We start from the raw sequence: 23,284 nt of genomic DNA on the forward strand, positions 1-23,284 counted from the left end.
TATTTGGGAATTGGATTGGAAATGGGAACGGGCCATGGAATGGGAATGGGGGCGGCGGAAGGATTTCTGCCTGAGGCATTACTAATCAAGATCCCGTCGGCATTGGCCGCACTGTCTTTCCCGTCCTTCACTCCCGTCCATTAATTACTTCACTGCCCACCAGGGTGAATTCGGACCTACCTGAGCTTGGTCCTTAAACTTTAGGGTACAGAGTATCTAATTCAATTAGATTGAATTGATATTATCTATGATACCCCAAGGACTGCCTGCTTCTGTCAATGTCTCGATATACACAGGTACAAGAGTCTCCAGGCTGTACAGAGTACTAAGGTACAGCTAAGCTCACATCAGTACTCCTAGCCTTCGCGTAGCTCTTCCAGCGCCTCGCCTTGTGGCTTAGAGGGGGTCAGAGGGTCTTGTTGGCCTGCGATGAGATGGAGCCTTGGTCTTGACAACGTTAGCTCTAGTGCGCTTGGCTTTTATCCATCTTACAAAGCTGTTTCTCGCCTCCGGCAACTCGGTGTCCTTGAATTACCCGCAAACTCCGGTGAGAGAACACCGCAGGCGATAAGTAATAACCTCCTCTTTTGCCAGATCATTCAATATCTCCCAAGTGTCTAGCAAAAAGGAGAGGTTTATCAGGCAAGTCGTGAGTGTTGTCTTCCATTTAGGTATTCGGGCTACGATCGAGCCACTACACTAATAAGACGGTAAGTTTTAAGTCGGTCGTTGCACTAGAATCAAGAGGCGCCGACGTCCTAACCTGATCGGAATAGAATCCTTGTAGTTCCCAACATTGGTTCCTCTAACCTGCAGATTGTTCTGTGCCTTGCATCTCTTTCCTGACAACAGATCAGAGAGCAAAGGACTTTTCGAATGAATGAGGCGACCCCATGAGCCATAATTAGAACGTCATGTCGTGGGGGATGCTGAGCAGGGTCCAGGGAATGCCCTGGCTGCAGCATCACGCCAAACAACTTGCAAAGCATCTTTCCTGTCTACCTTTGGACCTAACATCAACTAAAGCTCTTAGATGTGGCTTCGGGATCTAGTACTGATCCCCGTCGTCTTAAAAACTCCAGCCTTCACGACACCACCAAAGCCCCAGGGTTGTTCATCGCGGTTGTATGTTCGGATGATATTCGTGGCTCATGCCCCTACCCTGGAAGCAGTGACATGATTGAGGCTCGACCACGGGTCAAGGATCATCAACACTGGTCCACCATGCTTCTGTGCTACCTGGATCATGAAACAAACCTAACTACCCATTGCAACGACCAGACAATGCGCATGTTCATGCATGCCTCCATCACCTTTCTACACTGGTTCGAGGTAAGCCTCAACCAAACGCATGATGTCAAGGCAAAATGTCCGCCACAAGCTGCTCTTGATTGCTCAGGTTCCCAGGGAAACTCAGCACGATTGGCAGTAACACGTGAATTCGACGATTTCAAAACCATGTTTCATCAGTGGGGCTTGTCGTCGTCACAAACCCAAACAAAAGTACGAAAGTAACATTGTTTCTTATAGTGTGAGGGCATTGGGCTCATCATTGTCATCTATCTACCTACTAAGGTAGATAGTAGGTAGGTACAGTGTAATTTAGCTCAAAGTTGATGGTGGAGGAGACTTTCAGCTCAGCCACTTCCATTCACACAAGATGAGTGCTCAATGGAACTTTGGTTGTGTCCAACCTGCCTACTGCTGTGCAAAAGACCCTCGAGTTTGAGCTTTCTGAGAATGGACATCTTTGTTAGCTCTGAACCAAACATATTTCATATCTCAGCGTGACCGAAGTACATCCGAGTTAATTAGGCAGGCTTTATTGAAGCCTCATTGTTTGTGCTCTTGCCATGAGTCTTCCAGGACATCGAAATGATGGCAGGAATAAGTGATTGATATAAACTACGTATGTTCTCATAAATACAATCTAAGCATGTGCAGCCCAACGTACTGCAAATATGGGACCTCGACAAGTTCTAGTCTTCTGGTTAGGTGCAGTTCTCAGTTGTGGTGGAGGAATGGAGGAATGGGTGCCTTTTATTTGATAATTTTGCTGAAAGAAACTTCAGGTCAAGCACATAGGCATTCTATTGGATTCGAAGAGAATTTTCAAGCTCAATATTCAATGTCTATCTCAATCACCAAAGTTGAACAGATAGAGATGTCTGACCAAAGTTTATAGTATCTGAAAAGGCTGCAGTGCCTCGGAGCTATTTTCATGGTGAGCCTCATATCAACCCTATCATATACGACACTTGGAAATAACCGTTTCGCCAGAAAACCCCTCAAACACATCACAAGAGATCTGACAGCTAGCAAACGTTGCCAACACAATGGACATCGAAGCCCACCACAATGTCATCAAGCCTTCGGTGAGCACCAAGCACTCTCGAGGGTATTACATGCAGTCAAGGATCATTCGCATCCCCGATCGAATTGGTTTATTCTCGCCCAGTCCTCGTTCAAAAGAGGAAGAGGAGGCTGAGAAATGCATTCGAGGGAGGACTCACTTGATGTGTGCTATTACATATCTATTGATACGGGTATTCGGCATTAAAATTAAAATTTGGATGTTGATTACGGTGGAATTCGGTTTGGTTCACGTTTTCGAATGGATCGCAGGACTTTCCATCCGGAGTTGGGTCTCCCGTGATCACCACCAGGGATCATGGGAAGTAGAGGGAGAGAAGGGGATCCTGGAAGGATACGGAACCAGCACATCTACTTGCTCAACGTAATGATTCCATTCGTCACTGGTTGAGACCTTTTTGGTCCCATTACAGGCGCTATGGATGAAACACAAGATACCCAGATGCAGTGGTGGTTCGAGGAGATTCACGAGTTAGAATATGAGCTCAGTTCCAACCTCATCGCCAGAGTAATCTGGAGTGTTTAAGAGCAAGACGAAGCACCAAGAAGGGATGCTACAAGCGCAGAGCAATGTGGCTAGGCAGTCGTAGTATAAGACTTCCATAAAGCGCTAATAACCAACTTTGTGAACAAGTTTGTATCAACTGCACCGTGATTAGTACTTGGGGTATTATGTGTCTTCCCCTCAGAGTCATCATGTCCTCGTTTGCAACAACGGGGCGTCTGGCTGCTCATCGCCTTCACTCAAGCTTATAGCTTTTGATAAGATACTCTCTGGTACATACGACCATACCTATCAGAGAACTCGGGATCCCGTCCGCTCTCCCATAGATAAGCTGGTAAGGGGCGGATTAGTAGTTGGGTCGGTGACGACCAGCGAATCCCCGCTGTTGTATGTTTTTGCCTTTTGCTTCTCCTTTGCTATTGAACAAAGTACTGCAATGAATTTTTGTAAACAATATTGCTATATAAGTCTGTCTTCTGAAGCCTCAACAGAATGAAGTAAGCGGTTGCCCCCCTAAACAAGCGACCATCTAAATATCTAAATAGGGGTCTCTCAGTAGTAGCCTCTTCTCCAACCAGCTACAATACCACATTGCTATCTACCTCTGTGGAAGCAGCATTCAACTCCTTTATGGCGCGATCGAGTAATTCCTGGCATACTTCCAAAACAGCGTAAGTCTCTTGCGTATCTGCATGCCCAGGTCCAAGAAGCTGTTCACGCAGTCGAGCGCATTCTTTATACAAAGCCAGAGCATCGCCGATCACCTCGATTCTGATAGACATGGCCGGATCACAAAACTCGCCCATACACCTCCATGTATCCGCAAGATTCTGCATGCTCAAGAGCGTCATTGGATGTTCTTCCCCCAGTACTCGTTTTGTCATATCCATAACTTCCTTTTGTAATTCCTCCGTCTCGCCAAGATCCCCTTGAGAGAACAGAGACCGTGCAAGATTGCCCATGCTTAGCAGGGCATCAGGATGCTCAGGTCCCTGAATCCTCTTCTGGACCTCCAAAACGTGCCTGTGTATGCCGATTGCTTCTTCGGGTCGTTCTTGGTCGAGCAATGTCTTTGATAGGTTGTTCATACTGATGAGTGTATCAGGATGTTCCTCACCAAGAATGCGTTTCCGCACTTCCATCACATGCCGATTCAGGGCTTCTGCTTCCCCTGGGCGTCCTTGACTGCTTAATGTAACAGCCAAGTTGCTCATGGCATCCAGAGTTTGGTAATGCTCTTCTCCACGAGTACGCTTCCATGTCTCCATTATGCGAACCTCCAGCACCTCGGCCTCGTCGAGTCTGTATTGGTCACACAGCGTAGCTGCAAGATCTGACATAACAACGAGAGTCTCCGGGTGGTCCTCCTCTAGCAATTCCGTTCGTATGGCAATTGATTCTTCCTGAAGCTTCTCTGCTTCGTTGTATCGACCCTGGTACAGGTAGTATCCCCCCAGTCTGTGTAGAATCGATGCCCTGAGCAGTCTGTCTTCTTCTGATTCGGTCATCGGCGCTCGCAGGGCTGACGTCGCATGCGCAAGATAGATTGTGCAGGTATCTATGTCTTCAAAAGTACCATACGGGTAGAACTCAGACACGGCTAGTAAGGCTTCCCTTGCGAACACAGTCACGGTACCCTCTCGCGTCAACCAAGTTCTCGTAACCAGCTGGACGAGGCGATGCATGTTATAATTGCCACCCAGCTCAGTCCGAACGAAGCAGAAGGCCTTGAGGAGTCCCAACGCTTTAACAAGCTGCATCCTGATGTTCGACTCTGCACGCTTTTTTCCTTCGCCGTAAAACTCGAGAAACTCCAAAGGTATTGCTTGGCGATCAAACCAACTCATCAAAGAAAGAACTTCGCCGGCAAATGGATATCTGCGCTTGATTTGTTGAAAGGATAACATCCAAGTCTGGGCGACGGGTCGAGGAGTATCTGAGTCTCTGCCTCCAACTTCAAACTCTTCGCTCAGTAGCTCCACGACATCATTCTCGCTTCCGTTAAGGAGCTCGAGGTATTCGCTGACAGGGATGCAATTCTCTCGTATGAATGCAGCAGCTTGTACCAGCGCAAGAGGGAGGAACTCCAAGCGGGATGAAAGTTGTAGCAGATCCATTAATGTCTCATCTCCATATTGCAACCCTCGACGTAAAAGTTGTGTCGATTCGTGCTCATCCATCTTGCCTACTTCGATCGGGTGTTTCCCCTTTGTAAGTCTTGAGCCCACTTGCATATTTCTGGTTGTGATTAGGACAGTGCCGTTTGCGCAATCGGGTATGAACTGGCCCAAGCTACGATCTTTAGTCGTATCTTCTGTCTGTGGAACAAACATCTGCATATCGTCGGCGTTATCGATGATTATCATCCATTTTCCGCTATCTTTGCTCTCCAACCAGTCCCTGACTGATGTTAAAGCATCGAAGCCTGAATCTCGGTAGCCGGGAATATTGCACTGTTTTGCAATGTTGGCATAGCCTTCAGAAAACCGCTCTGCACTGCTAGCATGAATCCAAAATATTGACGTGTCTTTGGAAACTCCTTGAAGCCAATATGAGTAAGCGATGGCGACCTGAGTTTTCCTATATCAAGTCAGTAATTTAATCTGCGAGTAGTAGTCAATAGGCATACCCGACTCCGCCAAGACCGTAGAGTGCAGCTCTTCGATGTTCCGTGTTATGTGATGCAGTATCTAGACAAGCGAGTTGACTCTTCAGCAGTTCGAGAATCTCAGCACGTCCCACAAAGTCTGCATTGTGCGTATATGGAACCATGACTGGAGAGAATTAGTAGTGTAATATCAGGTTGAACGTTTCGGCTTACAATGCGCGACGGCCTGCTTTTGGAACTTGCTCGGGTTCTGCTGTATTCTTTTCATCCAACGCTTCAGCTCACCAGAGACATATTGGAACCCAGGTTCGTCAGAACTGGAGAACTTTGTCATCTCAGCATGGTTTCGATGTATGGCTATAGCGGTATAGCCAGGTAGTATAGCGGAGTGTTTGGGAACGATAAGACCAAGTCTCTTGGTGGGCAATTCTTCGTAGAAACAAGTGATGTCAATCATACTTGCCTCATTCTTGCTCCGCATCTTGATAAGTGATAGAAAGCTGTCTTGGATTCGAGCTCGGACTTCGGAGTCTTCCGTGAGAACTCTCACGATGTCGGTATTGGTTTCTTTGATCATTCCATAAGAGCGTGAGACTAGTTCTCCTATTTTGGCAAGGCTGGATCCGCGGTGCGGTGTCCCGAGAAAAATAACACCTCTTGTAAAATTAGCTATGTCTTCTAGGTGTTGCTGAGCCCGCTCATGTGCCATGACAAGTGCCTATTAATGTGAGTTGAGATGTCCAACAGAGCTTTCAAGGAGGAAGCTTTACATCTTGGCATACAAGCCCACCGAGACTATGGCAGACAAAGATAATAGGACGCTCGCTCTAAAGATATCAGTTTACCGTAGAAGGTAGGAAGAGTTATTATGTCTCTCACTGTATCATCATTTTGTCGAAGCGTAGCAAGAGCCGCTAATAGATTTTGTGCATGATTTGAGATTCGGTTCTGGGAGGGAACATCTCCTTTACCCGTAACAGTCGAATCATAAGAGTAAGTCAGAACTCGAGCAGTTCCTAGCTCGAGTGGAAGCAGTGTTTTCGGCCATGGTTCAGTTGCATTTCCAGCTTTCCAGGTCTTATAACAATCTCCTTTGAGTCCATGAACAAATACGATACTATAGGGATCCAGTCAGATGGAAGATAGTAGCACTCTGAAACAGTCAAGACTTACTCAACATCATCGTTTTCGGACTTATGTAGAATATGTACACCAGAGTAAAGATATGTCGTTCGCTTTCGATCTAAAGGGTTCTGCGATGTCTCAGAAGCTGGCTTCTCTTTAGTCTTGGATTCGAGGCTAGACTTGGTGCGGAAGACCCGGCGCAACGATGATAGCATTTTCAAAGTAAATAATTATATATTAAAGCTTTTAATCACAGTACCTCAATCGAAAAAAACTGCATGGGCTGATGGGACTTCATAAGAATGCCTGGCATTGCTCTAAGCGCCTAACTCATCTGGAGACGCTCATAAGCGCCAGGGTTCAGGGATGCGGTGGGGACATGTTTCATCAACTTTGATGTTGGCTGTGTCTATCAAATGATATTTACAGTTGAGACAGGGTAGCAGGGTATATGCATTAAGAATGCAAGGATGGGACCAACAGTAAGTTACTCTCAAGTTGGTTGGAGATGTGCAAATGAGATAAATGAGCCCAATGCCCACCGCAAGTGTAAAAAACAAATGTCATGCATATCGAGTAGATTGCTTTGAGGACTTGAGACAAGGCGCTTTTGGTCCTCTTATACAGATAACCTGTAAAGTTGTCGTCAAGTTGGTCACATCATGAAAGGTAAGTGAGGCAATGAACCTATGAACACAATGTTTGCCTAGACTTGCATGAGAATCATCCTCTGTACTGAATCAAGTCGAAATTAAACTAAAGAACATTTGCGATATAATGTGCATTCGTCAAATCACAAGTGACATCCGACTATACGAGACAGCAAGCAAGTTGCTTGTGTAGCTTGGTGTAAGTTACCAACCTATCAACCGCAGAACCGTTACTCGTCTTATGTTCAGCAAGCATCAACAATAATTAAGGCTTTAGACGTTTCAGCAACATATAAGTTAGTCTAAGGAACGGAATACAGCGTGTGAACTTGAAAAATTACTCAGTCCCAGTCGCCGTGAGTGAGATGGCCTACCTCTGATAAAACTATAAGCCGAACTCATAGCTTGCACGTTAGACCACACTAGAACGTTCCACAGCCTGCATCAATTTAATATTGTTGGCTATGTTTATGGTTAAACGATACAACTGTCATTACTAGAGCACGTGTAACCTAAGCGTTAACTCGTTATGAAGCATCGACAGAGTTTCGACTCGAAATGGACACAGAGGCAGTCGAACTCGGAAAGGATTTTCAGCACCATAGAATCGCTCCAGACACACAAGGCATGATTGACTTCAATGCCTTTGAGTTCTTACTTCGACTCCATCCAAGTGCTGACATCCTTTATGTTCATAGGCCTAACTCATGCAACCCAAATTATGACCACTGCAAGACTAATGGTGAACTCTCAAATATAAGTCCCATCACGACTTCACTCTCCCGTCATAACAAGACAAGATTGTCTAAAAGCAAAGACAACATTCCGAGTATACGAGATAGAGAGGCCAGGATCTGATGGCGTTTCACTCGCCGCTTACCAAAGTCCCTATTTAGTACCGGATAACCCAAGAGCCGTTGCAACATAAGAACTTCGTTGTCGTTACTCCCCGGTCCTCTCAGAAAATAGTATAGTCTAAGCCTTACCAGTCCGTTTTGGATCCCAAGGTTGGCACTAGAAATGGGGATTCATGAAGCCGTGGGGCGGAGTACATTTTGACATGTTCACATCCATCTCTTCTTAGCTGTGCTTACTATTTGAATGGCGTTCAGCCACACGGCAGAAGAGCCGAGCCAAAGGTAGTGAAACAGGTCATGCATGTATTACCTTGTGCAGATTCAATAAATATCTTCTGATGATTTGTCTGTCCTATTTGACAAGTTCCACAGTCAAAGTAAACTCGCCGGTATGAATAATAATCGTAACATCAGAGTACCAACTCAAAGATAACTCAGACAGCCATGATTGATCAACACCCAGACCCAATTGATCACTTCCTGTCTATGACGAAGAACGATCCAAGGTAACATCGTCTCTTCACGCTACCGCTATTCTCCGATCCTACCCTAGGAATAGCTACGCTATATGCTGTGTTGTGGTGCTAGACGGACTCTGAAGCCACGGCCGTCTTAACCGCGCTGACTCTGATCTAAGTCGCTAGCTCGGCCAGTAGAGGATGCAACATCGCCGTTCATTCGGGAGCTGTGAGAGCTTAGACTCGAAGAGATCCAATCTCGTTGCATTCTCTCAGTGAGATACATGTCGTCATGATACCTTCAAACTCCTCACAGAGGCAACCTCGCCATGAACTCAATTGGTACCAGCTGAGAGACCCTTTTCTCCTCAGCCTCGGCGTACGCCGTGTGTCTCGCCAAACCATCTTGACCCTGTCAACTCTCTCTTATATATACCTCCTCAAGTACCTCCCCTCAAAGATTCTCTCATCTTTATTACACAGCATTACATTCACTCTACAGTTTCAGTTGCCTAATTACCCATCCTTCACTCTCTCTCAACATCACTTCCAACATAGCCAACATTCCCTCTCTGCTCTGAAGCAAACATGCACTTTTCCACTCTCTTTGCCTCTGCAGGCCTCATCAGCTCTGCCTTGGCTGGCATCCTGCCTCGATCCTACAGGATCCCCTCGTCTAACGGCTTTCCCAGTCCCGATACTGAGCAGCTCAATGCCATCAGCCTTCAAGCTGGCGGAAAGCTCCCTGGAGCTCCTCTGCCCACCTCTCTCGGTGATGGCTCCACAGTAGCTTTCCAGCTCATTGCCTTTAATGAGCTCTTTGAGACTGCCTACTTTAGTTCTCTGCTCTACAACGTCACACATAACGTAGAGGGCTTCAAGGTAGACAGCGATAAGCAGGCAGAGGCCGAGAAGATTCTGAAGACTATCATTGCTGTAAGTGCACTTGCAAGACATCGCCGCTTACCTGTACCAGATGACTGACACTCCACAATAGCAAGAGGAGCAGCACGCTCTTGGTGCACTGGCGACTCTCAAGTCAGCGGGCAAGTTCGCCCCTTCGCCTTGCAAGTACCAATTCCCCACCACCGATCTCAAGACAGCTATCCTGCTGGCCGGTACCTTTACCGATGCTGTCCTCGGTGCTCTCCAAGACGCAAATGTCATCTTCAGCAAAGAGGGTGCTCATGAGGTGGTACGCCTCATCTCATCCGTCATTGGCCAGGAGGGTGAGCAGAACGGCTTCTACCGTCTCTATCTCGACCAGGTCCCATCTGAGTCCCCCTTCCTGACCACTGTCCCCGCCGCCTTTGCCTGGTCTGCTCTCCAGGCCTTTGTCGTGCCTGGATCATGCACCGAGGACATCTCTCAGATCAAGCTCCCCATCTTCCCTGGCCTGATGGTCAATGGTGGTGCCATTGGTGTTCTGGAGCCCAAGGATCAGAGTATCTCTTTCAGTGCTGAACTCAAGGAGTCCCACAAGGGCGAGGATCTCTACATCACCTACACTGTTGGCCAGCAGCTCCCCTACAGTGTCAAGGCCGAGAATGTCAAGTGGGACGGAAACTCTGTCACTCTTGATGCCATGTTCCCCTTCTTCGAGCTCGTTGCTTCAGGCTTCTCCCACGCTGCCTTGACTACTTCTTGCAACATCTCCACTCCTGACGACGTTCCAAACTACACTCTGGCTGCTCCTGGTCTCATCCAGGTCCAGAATCCTCTCTGAGTTAGTAGCTAGTCCCAAGAAATTGGCCGACTGATGGAATACGCAATTGTTTTTTTCTGGTACTTAATTGGTGGGATTGGGGGTTGAATTTTGGTGTTCGGGATCAAACACACACGGCTAAAGTTATTGCATTTTACTCTCTTTCCTAATAATTAAAATTGATTGGTTATGTTGCCAAAGTCCCAAAGCCATGAGGTGATCAGCGCCGATCTGATGCAAGATCCCGTCCCTCCATATTGGATATTCGGGACTGGATAAACCTTTTCGTGTGTCAATGCCAATGATGTGTAAGCTGGGATATTTCAGCTGAGCGCCTCCTCAGCCCTGATAGCCGGACGATCGGGGAATTGTAATTTCGACCTCATTGTGTGAAATCATGCAAAAGTAATTCGGCGGTATTAGTTCGCCGCGGCTGCTCATATTGACTTCAAGCCTCTCGGGCTTCGAAAAGATCCAATCATGAATGCAGGATAGGTGAATGGTATGCGAATAGTGAGATTATGCGTCCCCCTCAAGGCTCGTCAAGTCATCATCCACATAATGAGAGGTTTCGGTTGACATAGACCTCTTACCACCAATGCCATGCTGACTGGTATCAAGCTTTGGCTAATGATAGCCAAAATCAAACCTTGAATCTCACTTTCGGGGTGCATTAGACCGGTCGGCACTGTTAGATGCTAAAATCTCCTCATCGGTTGAGTAACTCAAGCATCTTGCTGCTTGGCGTCCCCCTCTTCGTCGTCCCGGTCGGGAAGATTATCGTTCATACGTATAAGCAACTCCTTCAGTTTGCGACGGTTCTTCCTCCATGTCAACAAATCCTCCTCCTCTTGGTCTCGGATCGAAGGCGTCACCTGATTTCCATGCTCATCTTTAAGATAATCTGGTATATCGTCATCATTCTTCTCCTCCTTCTTCAAACCCCGCTCTGCAAGGTTATTTGGTCCGTCGCCAACGTGCCACGATAAAGGTACTAGATGCGCCTCTTCGACATGGTCGTTGAACCCCTCATCATCTTCAAACTCTGGAGGTTCCTCCAGACGCCCACACTTTCCCCACAGACACTCAACAGAGTCGCCGTGAACTTTGTAGACGTGCCGGCGTAGTGTCTCAAGGTTGTGCAGCTCAGCTTTGCAATCCATCCACTCACACAGAAAGGGGAAGAACTGAACGTTGGTCCGATTGTAAAGCTCTCTCGGAGGAGGTGGCTGGGGCTTTGGCGGCCGTCCTCGTCGTTTAGGAAAGCCGACGAAGCCTTCGGGATAGGGCCGCGGCTTGACTTGTCGGGCCTGCCGACCAGCTGCAGCTGTTCCTGGTAGCCCTTTTAGTTTGTTCGTTGATCCCTTGGGTCTCCCTCTTCCTCGCGCCGGTGTTGTCGACATTGCATTGCTGGAACCACCAGTCTGCGTTTCATCTGGCTCAGACGTCCTCGAGACGTTGGCTAGTTTGGATAACGTGCTAGGTCTTCCCCGTTGCGTCAAATCTGACATTACCGGCCCATCAAAGCCATCATCCTCATCGCTAACCTCTCCATCAGCGTTGAGTCGCGCTGGCGACCTTTTCAGAGAAGCAACAAGACCGGACCGGCTATTTGATGTCATGGATCCTGTGTGTTGCTTAAATGGACTGTTGGTGTGACTTGTTGGTGCATGTCCAGCTGGGGAATCTGTGGAATCCGCACTATCCGACACAGAATCATAACGTGTAATGTGCGTCGGTAATTTGGCATTCTTTTGGCCAGGGTTGCCGCGGTTTACGGCGTTGAAGCTCATGCTTTACACTCTAATACGCCTTGACGCGGTGCGACGCGATATAGCTGAAGGTGTAAGGCGACAGTCGACTGCAAGTCAAATGCCAAAATATGAGCCCAGTAAAATCGTTAAATGTAGTAAAGCCTTGCGTTGAGAATTATACCGTTTGCCTATTTACAAACGGTTGTTATCAAAGAAGGATAAACGGCCAAGTCGGTACACAATTGATTGGCGCGAAGCTGTCGTCTGCTCACGTGCCTTGAAGTCAAACATGAGTCTCATTGTGAAAGGAACGACTGATTTACAGCCAGAACAAACCAGCATTCTTAGAAGTTATCACATCAATACACATGGTCACAAATCTTTTACATCAGCTAACTCGTGTTTTTACAATTTTAGCATGCCAACATTTAGTTTGTGGTTACACAGCATACAAATTAAAATTGAATAAAGGTTTGGTTCATTTCGCATAAAACGACTCCATACTTCGTGTTTATTATACAACATAGGTAATCATGAAAACTCCGTCCGTGTCATCATCAATCTCGTTTGTTTGCCCTTCTCCTTCGTGTTCATTACCTCCACTACAAAGGAAATCCAACTCATTAAACCTCAGTCTCAACATCGGGCTTTCGACCATCTAGGGCACCAAGCTTGGCCACCTTTCTGACGGCGAACTTTGCCTCATCCTTTGCAAATTGTAGGTTACGCATTGGGCGCCATTGCATGAGGCCCCGGTGTTTGCGGTGCATGTCACGGCTGTCAGAACGGTAGGACTTGATCTTCTTGATCGGGTTCTTGCTGTTGCTGCTGGCGCTGGCCTGAGAATCGGTTGTTGCACTTGTCGCGTTGGTGCCTGTGCTATCCACTGAAGGGCGGCCATTCTCAGAAGGGTCCGTTGGCTCAGTGTCCCCGTCTTGGATACCAAGGTCAGGATCAGAGTCGTCCTCGTTAAAGTCGTCATATTCTTCACTGTCCTGACTGTGCCTCTCCACCGACATCAGAGCAGACGGGTCCTCGCCAAAGGCACCAGTCCAGTCAGTGCCGTCCTTGGCCAGCCACTTGGCCTTTTGCTTCTCATCAGCTTGAGCGAGAACGTCACGGCCATGGGTCAACGACTCTTCGTGTAGCTTCTGAATCACAGGAGGTATTTCGGTCTCGACATCCTGCTTGCGCACACCTTCTGCGTAACAGGCTTCCCAGGTCTCGATAGTCTCACGATCGTCGTTACTGCTGGCAAACTTGATGTGGTCGGAGTCAGTTCCCGGAGAGAAGCGGCCGTGGAACCTGAGTCGCCCAACTTGCTCCATATCGATGTCAGGAACTGATTTGTAGTTTTCTTCGGTGATATAATTCTGGGAAAGTCGTAGGCCGTTGTTACACTTCCAAATGGGGATGTCGAAGTCCTTATCCTCGCCATCAACCAGCTCCAAAAGCCAAAGGACAGCATAGGCGTCGGCGTGTCTCTTACCGCTAGGGTAGAATTCCACAAAAATGGGCGAGCTGTAGCGGTGACGGACAGGCAGTCGAATGCGCTCGCTGTTGTTCTCGCCGCTAATGTTGAAGGACATGCCGTCGGCTTCACGCGTGGAAGAACTCTTGCCGATGCTGGCGGAGGATCCTCCAGTACGGAATCGAAGCTTGACATGGTTTGACGGGGCATATCCAGTGGTTGTGATAGCGTTGGTCATAAACTCGAAAGTTCCGATATCCCAGCCCAGCTGAGGAGGAGGAAGGCGAAGCTCGACAGAACGGAATAGCAGCGAAATGCGGATACGGCCAAAGCCAATGCCTCCATCGAGAGGATACCACCTGGTGGATTCGCTGCTGGTTTGTAGGATGTCGGTCAGCTTGAGAGGGACAACACCAATGAGCGGGTCGTGTTGTCGGTTGCGCGAGTCACGGACACCGACAGTGACAATAGCAGAACGCCAGTCACGAATGAACTTTTCCGTTCCTGCGTTGAAGATGGGCTGAGAAGAAACGACCTTTGTTCGAGTCTTGTAGATGAGGTCGTCGTTGAGAAGGATAGTGCAGTAAGAACTGGGGAGAGTCTTGGCTTGCTCCTCCTTTACTTCGCCGGCCTCAGGGCGGGCTGGTTCGTACTCACGACCCTTTCGCTTTCCATTGGAGCCCTTGATATTGGCCAGTTCCAAGCCGACAATCTGATGGACAACAATGCTCAGAACACCAGAAGGCCACAAAGGATCGGGAGGAGTGTGGATAACGGCGTCTTCCTCTGCGTTATCGATAGCGCCCTTGTTCTCTTGAAGCTCAGGCTTGTCTGCGAGTTCCTTGGGAAGACTGAGATCCCGACCATCCGTTCGAAGAGCCTTACGGAACTGTGTCTTGCCAAAGAAGCCCACTTCCCAGTGAAGCTCTCCAGGCATTTCACTCTCAGCCTTGACACCTCGGAGTTTGGAAACCTGAGGGAACATTTTGCCAGGGTGCTGAATGAGCTTTTGGATACTGAGCTCAACCTTGCCAACGACATCATCGGCAGATGATCTATCGCTGTCCCAAAGCTCAACTGATAGCTGCTCATCAGCCTTGAGGAGATCGGCAGTAACAAGTAGGCCGGCGCTCTCTTCGAATACGGGGTTAAGATCATCCTGGATAACTCGGGTACAGAATTGAGGCTTGGAGAACTTGCTCCAGCTGATGGTAATGTATGGATCAGAACCGCCGCCCTTACTTCCGCGTGCATCCTGCTTGCTAAGACCAGTGGCCTTGTGAATACGAACGAACATGATACCGAGAGCCAAAGTCTCCTTCTTGATGTCGTCACCCTGAAGCATCTTGCCGAGATCAAGCGACAAACTCTTGGGCGCCACATACATCGATGCCGCAGCGCCAATAGCCCAGTTGACAAAGTTGGAGATGAGGGGCAGATTAAGAATATTGACACCCTTCTCAATCATTGGTGTGCATCCAGCCTGGACTTTGGGAATGCCCATGAGGGTGAAGGTCAGAGTCTTGAGGAAGGGGGGGTCAGGAGTCAACTGAAGTCGGACTCGGGCTGTTGCAACAAGACCTTGGAGTTCGACCCAGATGGGCAATGGGACGCCAAAAAGTCCCTTGACACCGAGATAGAAGACCAGCTGCATACCCATATTGCGAGCCTTGGAGGCGATATCTCCACCGGAAGGCTTGGCGTGATAGGCGATGGCAACCTCGAGGTTGTAGAAGGACCCAGCTTGCTCGTTAGCCGCAAGCTCTTCGGGGTCGGTGTTCTTTTCGTTTTGTCGGTGCTGTTCGTCTTTAATATCTTGGACATGAGAGTCGGGTAGAGCGCGCATGTTGAGGATGCGGATGGGGTTGTTGCCCTGGGAGATGTCGGCGACACGAACATTCTCGATAACGCCAGGAACAGAGGCAGCCATAACATCTTCCAGACTACTTTTGTTAGCATGTGGCATGTATCTCAGAGCCAGGCAACTTACGTATCGGCAACACCAGCAAACATCTCAGGGTTAATGAGACCCCACATGACGCCCAGCATCGTGTTCATCCATTCCACCGACTCAGGGATCAAGTTTGCAGTGGCAGTCTCGCCACGGTCTTGTTCGCTCGACCACTCGAGATCTCTGCCTTGACGAATCAAATCCTTTGTCCACAGGAAAACACCGGACGCAACACAGAAACCCAGAGGGATGAGACCCAAGAGACGACCACCAAACATCTTTCCAATGAAGACAATGGAGCAGAAGATGCCGGCGCACAAGACATTGGAGCGCTGCTCAAGAATGGCAAACATTGGTTCGTAGCTCACCGACGGAGTCTTGTAGAACACGACAGAGGTTTTCTCGCTTCGGATGGGAACATCAGATGTCGCACCCTCCTGAATGGGGTCTGGGGGCGCAGTGACATCTTGGGCGTAACGATACTCCTCTCCAGATTGTTTTGAAGAGGTTGCTATAGTGGCAGGCTTTCCTAGGTTCTCATTGGGAACTGACATCTGGGCAAATGTTAGAGCTGCTATGATGATTGATGATATAAAACACTGTCATTAACGTACCTGCGGGTTCTCGACAGCTTCCTTGTAATCGAAATCTGCGTCTCGGATACCAACATCCTTTCCGGTGACTGGATCACGCACCATGCGAACATCCTTTTGATTTCGGATGGCTTCCGCTCTGTTTTGTTTGTGGTCCTTTGTTTCGCCTTTGATGTTGTTCTGGTTGAGTTGTTGATCAATCTCAGCATCGCGTTGCTTCTTATTCTGATCCAGCTGGTCCATAAACTCCTTGACATTGGGGACGCGGTTCCGGCCGCTGTAATGCTGGCCGGCCGATGGCACAGTCTGTTGCTCAAACTGCGACATGATGGCGATTGTAGCAGTTGGAGGACTGAATTAATGATCAGCTTCCCCAGCAAGCTCGCTTTGGGTATAATAGGTGATGAGGAAGGAGAAAGAGAAGAGAAAGCGAGAGAGGGGAAGAGATAAAGCAAATATTGGGCAATTGCCTAGCGTCACACAAATAGCATTACTTGGCCCATTGCGATTGATTCATCGCTTTTGGGATGGTTGCTTGAAACGCAATCAACCAAGGAAACATGAAATCATCCATTAGCAAGACATGATTTAAGGTCGATCGATGACGTCGATTAAACAAGGGAGCTTTGGTCCAGGTCGATCATTTTTTTAGTGCATGTCAAGAGCCGCGTCAAACCCGTGGCGGGAAGCTACAGCGGGTTAATAGCGGGCTAGGTACCTAGAGCGGGGAGCTCCCATTACCCCCCGCACTCGTGGCTGGGCTTTTAATTCCTGAACGCCATCAAATTGAGTGACGTGAACAGGCAATCATGATTCTATTGTCACTTCCAGTACTCTGTATCAAGTCTCTTTTTCATGTGCAAACTCAATACTTGTATCCACTCATCTTACCATTAACATGATAGATGTAAGCCAAGACTGCTAATCGATGATCGAGAGCCAAGCAGACAGGGAATCTACAGGCTAGACCTACAGGCTAACAGGGAATTCAGTGACACTAACGTACATGCAACACATCAAACATGGTACGATCTTTTCTCTGTCTCCACCCTCAAAAGCTTGCGTAAATGGCTTGGAACCCAATAAGCATTCAGCTATCATCTTGATCATTCATTGGTGCCCTTCAATCCTTGTTTTCCAAGACGAGCAACACCAACTATGCTTGGCAGGTTCCCTAATTCAGAACCTAGAGAGAAGCAGAAGCAGAAGCCTCCTTGCCCGATAAATCGACAGCCGGCTCCATCTTGTGCATGCCATCAAACTTTTTATAACGGAGCGTGTCTAGATCAATGTTGTTAAACTGTCGCACCTGCAAGCTGTCAGTTACTCGATACGGTTCCAGACCAATCATCTCTACAGTACGTACACTGATACCATAGAGTGGTTTCTCTGGTCGTTTCTTCTCAAAGTCTATGCCTATGCTGGCACCGCACTTGGGGCAGAACATATGATCACGAGTTTTGGTGTTGAACATGTATCGAGCGACACGTTTGTCTGAACCGTTGTGCCATGTCACTTTCTCGTGGGTTGGGTCTAACATATAGGTTAGCTCATCACGTTAAATGAAGCCGATAATAAAGGGAATCTAACAAACAAGAAGATAACCCCCTCGACGACAGATGGAGCAATTGCAGTTTGTAACCTCATGCTCGGGTAGAGGAGGAGATAGAGTCACAGAGAGGCTAATATGACCACAGTGGCAGCCTGCCTCATAAGTGCCTTCAGGCTTGCTATCTTCGGTCGACATGTTGACGTGATTTAATATCTTGAGACAATGAGAAGCTGGTTTAACAGATGATGCTTACACGAGGATTAACTACATATTTAAAAGGAATTATTTATAAGCAATTGAATATTCGGAGGAACTCTATGCCTCCAACTTGCAGGGGCAGTATAAATAGATCCTCAGTTGCCAATTTGGGACTCCGAGAATCCTTCGGAGTTTCACCGCCTGGGAGAGGATTGAGAAGTGCTAGTACAAGCAAGCTTATCTCTTAAGCATAAGATCTGCCAAGACTTCAGACTTTGGGGTTCAATCTATTCGGTTGTCTCAAGTTTATAACAGTATGGGATTGACCCGAGTTCATACCCTAGACACGATGGAAAATGAGATCGTATCTTCTGAGAAACAGACTGTCGTAGCAAACAATGTAAAGTCGAAACAAAAAACAACAAAAGAATGTCCCTGGCACTGAGTTTCAATACAAGAGTGCGTGTACCTGAACTGTTTAATATAACAATCCCCTTCTTTAACCGTAAAGTTGTCCGCCCGCACTTGTTTGTTAGTAGGCGTCATCAGAATCTTCCTCATCAGTACCTTCCACAAATCCTGCCATTTCCACATCCGAAGCAACGATATCATCTTCGTCAAAATAAGAAAAGGTAGGAATATAGATATCGTCGTCATCTTCTTCATCGTCCTTCTCAACTCGCAGCATCCTGTCCTCCAGCCTGTAACGAGTATGCTTGGTCTCATCTTGCTTCGCCCTTTTAAACTCATCCTTCCCCTTGGAGTAGCGAAATCTTCGCAGACGATATGCCAGAACGACTTCATCCTCGACCGAGTCATGATAGGATGACTCCACTCCATGATTTGCGGTTAATTCTGCAGACACCTCAATTCCTGTGCCTGGCGGCCCTATTCCCATACCTCCACCTCCGCCTCTGTTGTGGGATCGGCTCGCTGTGCGCGATAGGGCCTTTGCGACAGAAATTCCAACCACCATATATACCGGAGCGCTAAACAAGGAGTCGCGAACAAAGGCATCTACTTGCGGGGTGCGCAGTGCCTTATTAACGTAAGGCTCCGTTGGGATAAAACGTTGGGCTCGAACGTTTTTCGCTTCAATGGTGAAGGATACGCCCTTGGACCAATTCCCTTCAATGAATGGAGAGGCGCCCAGTACAGCGGCGAGGACAGACGATGCTCCAATTTTGGAGTTGAAGCCAGTATCCAACGCGTCGGTAAAGCTTTTGGTTACTTGCTCCCGTTCGTTGACAATGGCTGAAGGGTCAATTGGCTCAACTTCTTTTCGATTAAGTATATCGATCGGATCGTTGGGGTATTTGAGAATGCTTCCAAGAACTAAATCCACCGGAGAGAGACACTCCTGTGGAATGATCCAATGCCTTTTCGGCTTGTCGCTGAATGCCATATTGTGGTGTTTACGAGGGCCTTTGGAATCCAAGCAGCACGGGGGTTTTCAGCAATAAATAACTACTGCATGAAGATCATCTTAGGCTGACAAGGTCCAAGTCACGTTCATAGCGCCATTGACGTTACAGTACATCCCAGCTGAATAGTGGCGAGAACGAGCCCTCTAATATAAAATAACTGAAGCCTTGTTCAGGTTATCAAAGCGTGACATAATTTACCCGCCTATACTTGAGCTGATGGCCCAAGGAAATCTTACACACATTCATCAGACTCATCGACCGCTACCATGACGCCCGAGGATTATACAAAGTACATGCGAGAGCATAGATTGGATCCTGAGAATCGACCAAAAGATCGCGGCGAAGCCATACATTCGGCTATTCTCGACAAGAGAGTTTACATCGCCATCGAGCTTCTGAACCTGTACCCAGAAGACTGCCTTGAGGCGAGAAGTCAGAAGGGATCCCCAAGGTGGCGCACTCCGTTGCACAACGCATGCGAGCACAACCGTACATTGGTTGTCAAAGAACTTCTCGATAAAGGAGCCGATTCCAATGCACGAAGCTTTCACAGACTTACTCCGCTTGTATTCGCAGTTGAAGCAGAGAATCATGAGATTGTGAAACTTTTGGTGGAAAAAGGGGCCGACGTCAATCTTCAGTCGGATGCAAAGACTAACGAACGAAGCGCACTCCACGTTGCCGCGAACATAGTGTCTCCAGACATTATCTTGACTCTTCTACATAATGGGGCAGACCCGAAGCTTGTGACGAAGAATGGCAATACTCCTCTACACTTCGCTGTTCGATCTGGTTGTGCATCTGCTGCCGCTCTTCTACTATTTCATGGGGCGTCACCTACAGCCATGAATGAGAAGGGAGAATCGCCAATCAATCTCATCGAGAACTTGGGAAAAGACGATCATGAGAAATTTACTCACATCTTCGAGTGCGCTCAGAAGAAAGGTGACTTTGGGGATTCATTCAGTCAACATCTTCGGCGGAATGCACCAATCGACATTGTTTCTGCATTACACTGGGCTATTTCGCATGATCTTGACGGAGCTGTTGCTTACCTGCTTCATGTCGAGTCACACGCAGTAGAGGCGAGGCTGTCTAGCGGGTGGTATCCGCTCCATGTAGCAGCGAGGGGTGGACACGAGAAATGTGTTGCGGTTCTTCTCGAACATGAGGCAAAAGTTGATTGTAAAACCAAGACAGGCCGGACACCACTAATGATGGCAGCCGAAAAGGGCGATAGGAAGATTCTTCGGGTTTTGTTGAACTACGATGCTGACCGCTCGGCAACCAATGCAAACGGGGACACTGCATGGAAGATTGCTAGACACCATGGTCACCGGTTCCCAATGCTGTTGGCAGTTAGGCACGTCAGACCCTCAAACATAGACCGTGGGGGAAAGGAAACAGACGAAGAGACCAGACTGGCACCCCCAAAGGAGAGGCCGCACTGCAGAACGCCTTCTCCAAGTTCAAGAGATGTCGCAGAAGACACAGGTAAGTACACTTGATAATGTCAACCTTCGAAGTGCACATAAAGTCTAACACGTTCAGGGGAGATGTTCGCACTTACAGATGCGAGATCAGACGAGGCGTCAACTGAAACACCCCAAAAGTCTGTTCACAATGCCCTTAACATGGTCACAGTGCTAATATGAAATAGCTCGGAGTATTTCGAAGACTTTCTCAAGACTTTGGAGCAAACATGGTATCATAAGATACAGTGGAATCCAGAAGACGACGTCGAAAACCCTCGGAAAGACTGGACTGGTCCAGTGAAGATCGCCATACTTGACACTGGGATCGACCTCAGCCATCAAGACTTTAGTCAGCGGGCCAAGAGGAGAACAAAAATAGGATTGAAACATGTCTCGGAAAAGACGCAGCGTGAGCGGATCAAAGCATGCAAGAACTTTACAGATGGGCCTGAGCATGATGTGACTGATAACGACGGTCACGGTACTCATATTGCTGGTCTGATCATGACTATTGCCCCACGCGCTGAGCTATACATTGCAAAAGTGAGCTCACCACAGAGACCCGAGAACAAAGACGAAAGCCCGAAAAGGCGTCGGAAAGAGTCTCATCCAATTCAAGAGGTACTTAGATATATTTCTATTCCCTGTTTTGTTCGAGCTAATAATGTTCGAGGCTCTTAAGTGGGCTATTGAAAATAAGGTCAACATTATCAACATGTCACTTGGCTTCTCTGAGCTTGGTTCTCTCGAGCTTACCAAAACTCTGAGGGATGCAGATAGCAAGGGGATCAGCGTTTTCGCTGCTGCTTCAAACCATGGCAATCGTAACCCCATAGCCTGGCCAGCGCGTGATCGCCGTTTGGCCATTTGCGTGGGATCGAACGACGAGATGAGCAAGCTTTCAACATTCGCTCCCAGCACAAATAGTAAGTTTCCAATTTTCGTCACCTACGGTGAGAATATATACAGCCATTGGCCCGGCGGCGGTTATCGCAAGATGAGCGGCACATCAGTCTCAACACCGATTGCTGTGGGCATGGCAGCCATGATAATCGCCTTTCTGAACAAGACGAATGAATGGGGGCAAGATGACAAAGCCGGCCTTCTTGGAAGAATAAAGGAATGGCGGATAAGAGGTACTGAAGGTATGGGAAGAGTATTGGAGAATATGTGTCGTGACATCAACGGACTCAAGCTTCTATCACCAAAGCTGATGTGGGAGGACGATACTGTGCCGGACCCGAAACCGATACAGATTCTTGCTTTCCTGAGTTTCTTCGAAGGGTGCGAGATCGCCGGTTGAATTTAAGCTCAAGATAGGCGAACTACATAAAGGATAATTACACGACGATTGATATTGTATTGTAGTTTAGGTATGATGATAGACATGGGCGAGACCCAGATGAATGTTTGTTCTGTTAATCAAATCCCAATCCTCCGGAACATTCAAGGCCTACTAGACCGCCTGTGGATATAAGATTCAAGCGCCCTAGAATAAAACCTGGATAGTTTTATTTATGGCCTTGTTGAACGGTCTCTACTGAGCTGCGGCAGTCCGAAGACGGGCGCTTAACTAACACGAGTGGAGGTTTAAAATAGGATCGCGCCTAGTAGGTAGCAGAAAAGTTGGCCTCCTAAGTCTTAGGGTATAAAAATAAGTAGTCTAAGAGCTTAGTCGAAGTGCCATAAGTTATCCTAATAATTTTGTCTCTTATGCTTCCAGCAGTCAATTTTTCTGATACCGTGAGATCAAGTCAGTGGTTCCTAAATCCAAGTCCCCAATATCCATAAACGACCATTTAGTTCCCGAAAACGTCCAAAGCGTGCTCAGCCATCCACTCCATTCCACCAGATCTCCAATCATCTACTTCAATATCGGACCCGTTGATATTGAAAACGATACCCTCTCCATCAGGACCATCAGACAAGTCATAAGCAGGCCATTCTTTGCCACTAAAAATCTCCTCCCCTGTCTTTCCGTTGGGGTCGAGAGTATTGAAGAAGTTGATCCATGCAGTGCTGATAGTCTTTGACATTGCCTTGGCATTCTCTGGATATGATCCTTCACCACCAAAAGGTTTACGGTTGTATCCGTCCCCGAGGATATTATACAACACAAAAGCGACCTTGTAAAGTCAGTATATAGATGGACATTCAAGCAAGTCTGCTTACCTCTTGGAAATGGGTGACCCCAGCATACTCTGGTTGTCCATTAGGCTTGATGTTAAAGCGATACGCATAATTGGGAATTCCATGCTTGGCCCAGAACTTGTTCGCGCGTCTTCTCTGGTAGTGAATGATAAGGTCTCCAAACAGAGCACACGATCGACGATATTGAGCTCCGTGTACCTCGGCGTACGAATCGTTCGGTTTGATAATATGTGGCCAAGACTCCAACGATGGTATTCCGACTCTTTGATCATTGGGGTACAACTCCATCAACTCATCAGTAAGCTCTTCAGCCGTCTGACCCGCAGTGTCTTCTGCATGAGGTGGGATTCCGGCTCCGATAGCATCCCTCATGTCTTCATCGGTATTGACGTTGCCACCATCGGGTGTTCTGTTTCTACCAAAGGCCGTCC

At 47.8% G+C, this 23,284-nt stretch overlaps 9 protein-coding genes and 1 non-coding gene across 10 annotated transcripts; 4 read left to right on the forward strand and 6 right to left on the reverse strand.

Annotated features, from left to right (window-relative positions):
- Positions 1-2,845: 2,845 nt before the first annotated feature.
- FGSG_04381 (uncharacterized protein) lies at positions 2,846-6,826 on the reverse strand (the record flags this gene model as incomplete). The annotated part of the gene is made up of 7 exons (XM_011322923.1): positions 2,846-2,949; positions 3,159-3,294; positions 3,481-5,458; positions 5,508-5,652; positions 5,700-6,204; positions 6,366-6,603; positions 6,660-6,826. The coding sequence occupies 7 exons, from the start codon at positions 6,824-6,826 to the stop codon at positions 2,846-2,848; spliced, it is 3,273 nt and encodes a 1,090-aa protein (XP_011321225.1).
- FGSG_20010 lies at positions 3,157-3,272 on the forward strand. The gene has a single exon (XR_893005.1). It is a non-coding gene; the product is annotated as a 5S ribosomal RNA (ribosomal RNA).
- Positions 6,827-7,819: 993 nt separating the features above from the next.
- On the forward strand, positions 7,820-8,119 carry FGSG_12265 (uncharacterized protein; the record flags this gene model as incomplete). Its single annotated transcript, XM_011322924.1, has 1 exon — positions 7,820-8,119. The coding sequence occupies one exon, from the start codon at positions 7,820-7,822 to the stop codon at positions 8,117-8,119; it is 300 nt and encodes a 99-aa protein (XP_011321226.1).
- Positions 8,120-9,164: 1,045 nt separating this feature from the next.
- FGSG_04380 (uncharacterized protein) lies at positions 9,165-10,302 on the forward strand (the record flags this gene model as incomplete). Its single annotated transcript, XM_011322925.1, has 2 exons — positions 9,165-9,512; positions 9,574-10,302. 2 exons carry the CDS (start codon positions 9,165-9,167, stop codon positions 10,300-10,302), a joined length of 1,077 nt encoding a protein of 358 aa, XP_011321227.1.
- Positions 10,303-11,006: 704 nt separating this feature from the next.
- FGSG_04379 (uncharacterized protein) lies at positions 11,007-12,074 on the reverse strand (the record flags this gene model as incomplete). Its single annotated transcript, XM_011322926.1, has 1 exon — positions 11,007-12,074. The coding sequence occupies one exon, from the start codon at positions 12,072-12,074 to the stop codon at positions 11,007-11,009; it is 1,068 nt and encodes a 355-aa protein (XP_011321228.1).
- Positions 12,075-12,658: 584 nt separating this feature from the next.
- Positions 12,659-16,377, reverse strand: FGSG_04378 (uncharacterized protein; the record flags this gene model as incomplete). Its single annotated transcript, XM_011322927.1, has 3 exons — positions 12,659-15,449; positions 15,497-16,011; positions 16,072-16,377. The coding sequence occupies 3 exons, from the start codon at positions 16,375-16,377 to the stop codon at positions 12,659-12,661; spliced, it is 3,612 nt and encodes a 1,203-aa protein (XP_011321229.1).
- An 859-nt stretch (positions 16,378-17,236) lies between these two features.
- FGSG_04377 (uncharacterized protein) lies at positions 17,237-17,797 on the reverse strand (the record flags this gene model as incomplete). The annotated part of the gene is made up of 3 exons (XM_011322928.1): positions 17,237-17,359; positions 17,417-17,583; positions 17,743-17,797. The coding sequence occupies 3 exons, from the start codon at positions 17,795-17,797 to the stop codon at positions 17,237-17,239; spliced, it is 345 nt and encodes a 114-aa protein (XP_011321230.1).
- Positions 17,798-18,332: 535 nt separating this feature from the next.
- On the reverse strand, positions 18,333-19,205 carry FGSG_04376 (uncharacterized protein; the record flags this gene model as incomplete). Its single annotated transcript, XM_011322929.1, has 1 exon — positions 18,333-19,205. The coding sequence occupies one exon, from the start codon at positions 19,203-19,205 to the stop codon at positions 18,333-18,335; it is 873 nt and encodes a 290-aa protein (XP_011321231.1).
- A 288-nt stretch (positions 19,206-19,493) lies between these two features.
- On the forward strand, positions 19,494-22,005 carry FGSG_04375 (uncharacterized protein; the record flags this gene model as incomplete). The annotated part of the gene is made up of 4 exons (XM_011322930.1): positions 19,494-20,721; positions 20,800-20,839; positions 20,888-21,245; positions 21,361-22,005. The coding sequence occupies 4 exons, from the start codon at positions 19,494-19,496 to the stop codon at positions 22,003-22,005; spliced, it is 2,271 nt and encodes a 756-aa protein (XP_011321232.1).
- Positions 22,006-22,501: 496 nt separating this feature from the next.
- On the reverse strand, positions 22,502-23,225 carry FGSG_04374 (uncharacterized protein; the record flags this gene model as incomplete). Its single annotated transcript, XM_011322931.1, has 2 exons — positions 22,502-22,828; positions 22,875-23,225. 2 exons carry the CDS (start codon positions 23,223-23,225, stop codon positions 22,502-22,504), a joined length of 678 nt encoding a protein of 225 aa, XP_011321233.1.
- Positions 23,226-23,284: the final 59 nt, after the last annotated feature.

This window comes from Fusarium graminearum, chromosome 2 (assembly GCF_000240135.3).
Source record: "Fusarium graminearum PH-1 chromosome 2, whole genome shotgun sequence".
In the NCBI taxonomy this organism is placed as follows: domain Eukaryota; kingdom Fungi; phylum Ascomycota; class Sordariomycetes; order Hypocreales; family Nectriaceae; genus Fusarium; species Fusarium graminearum.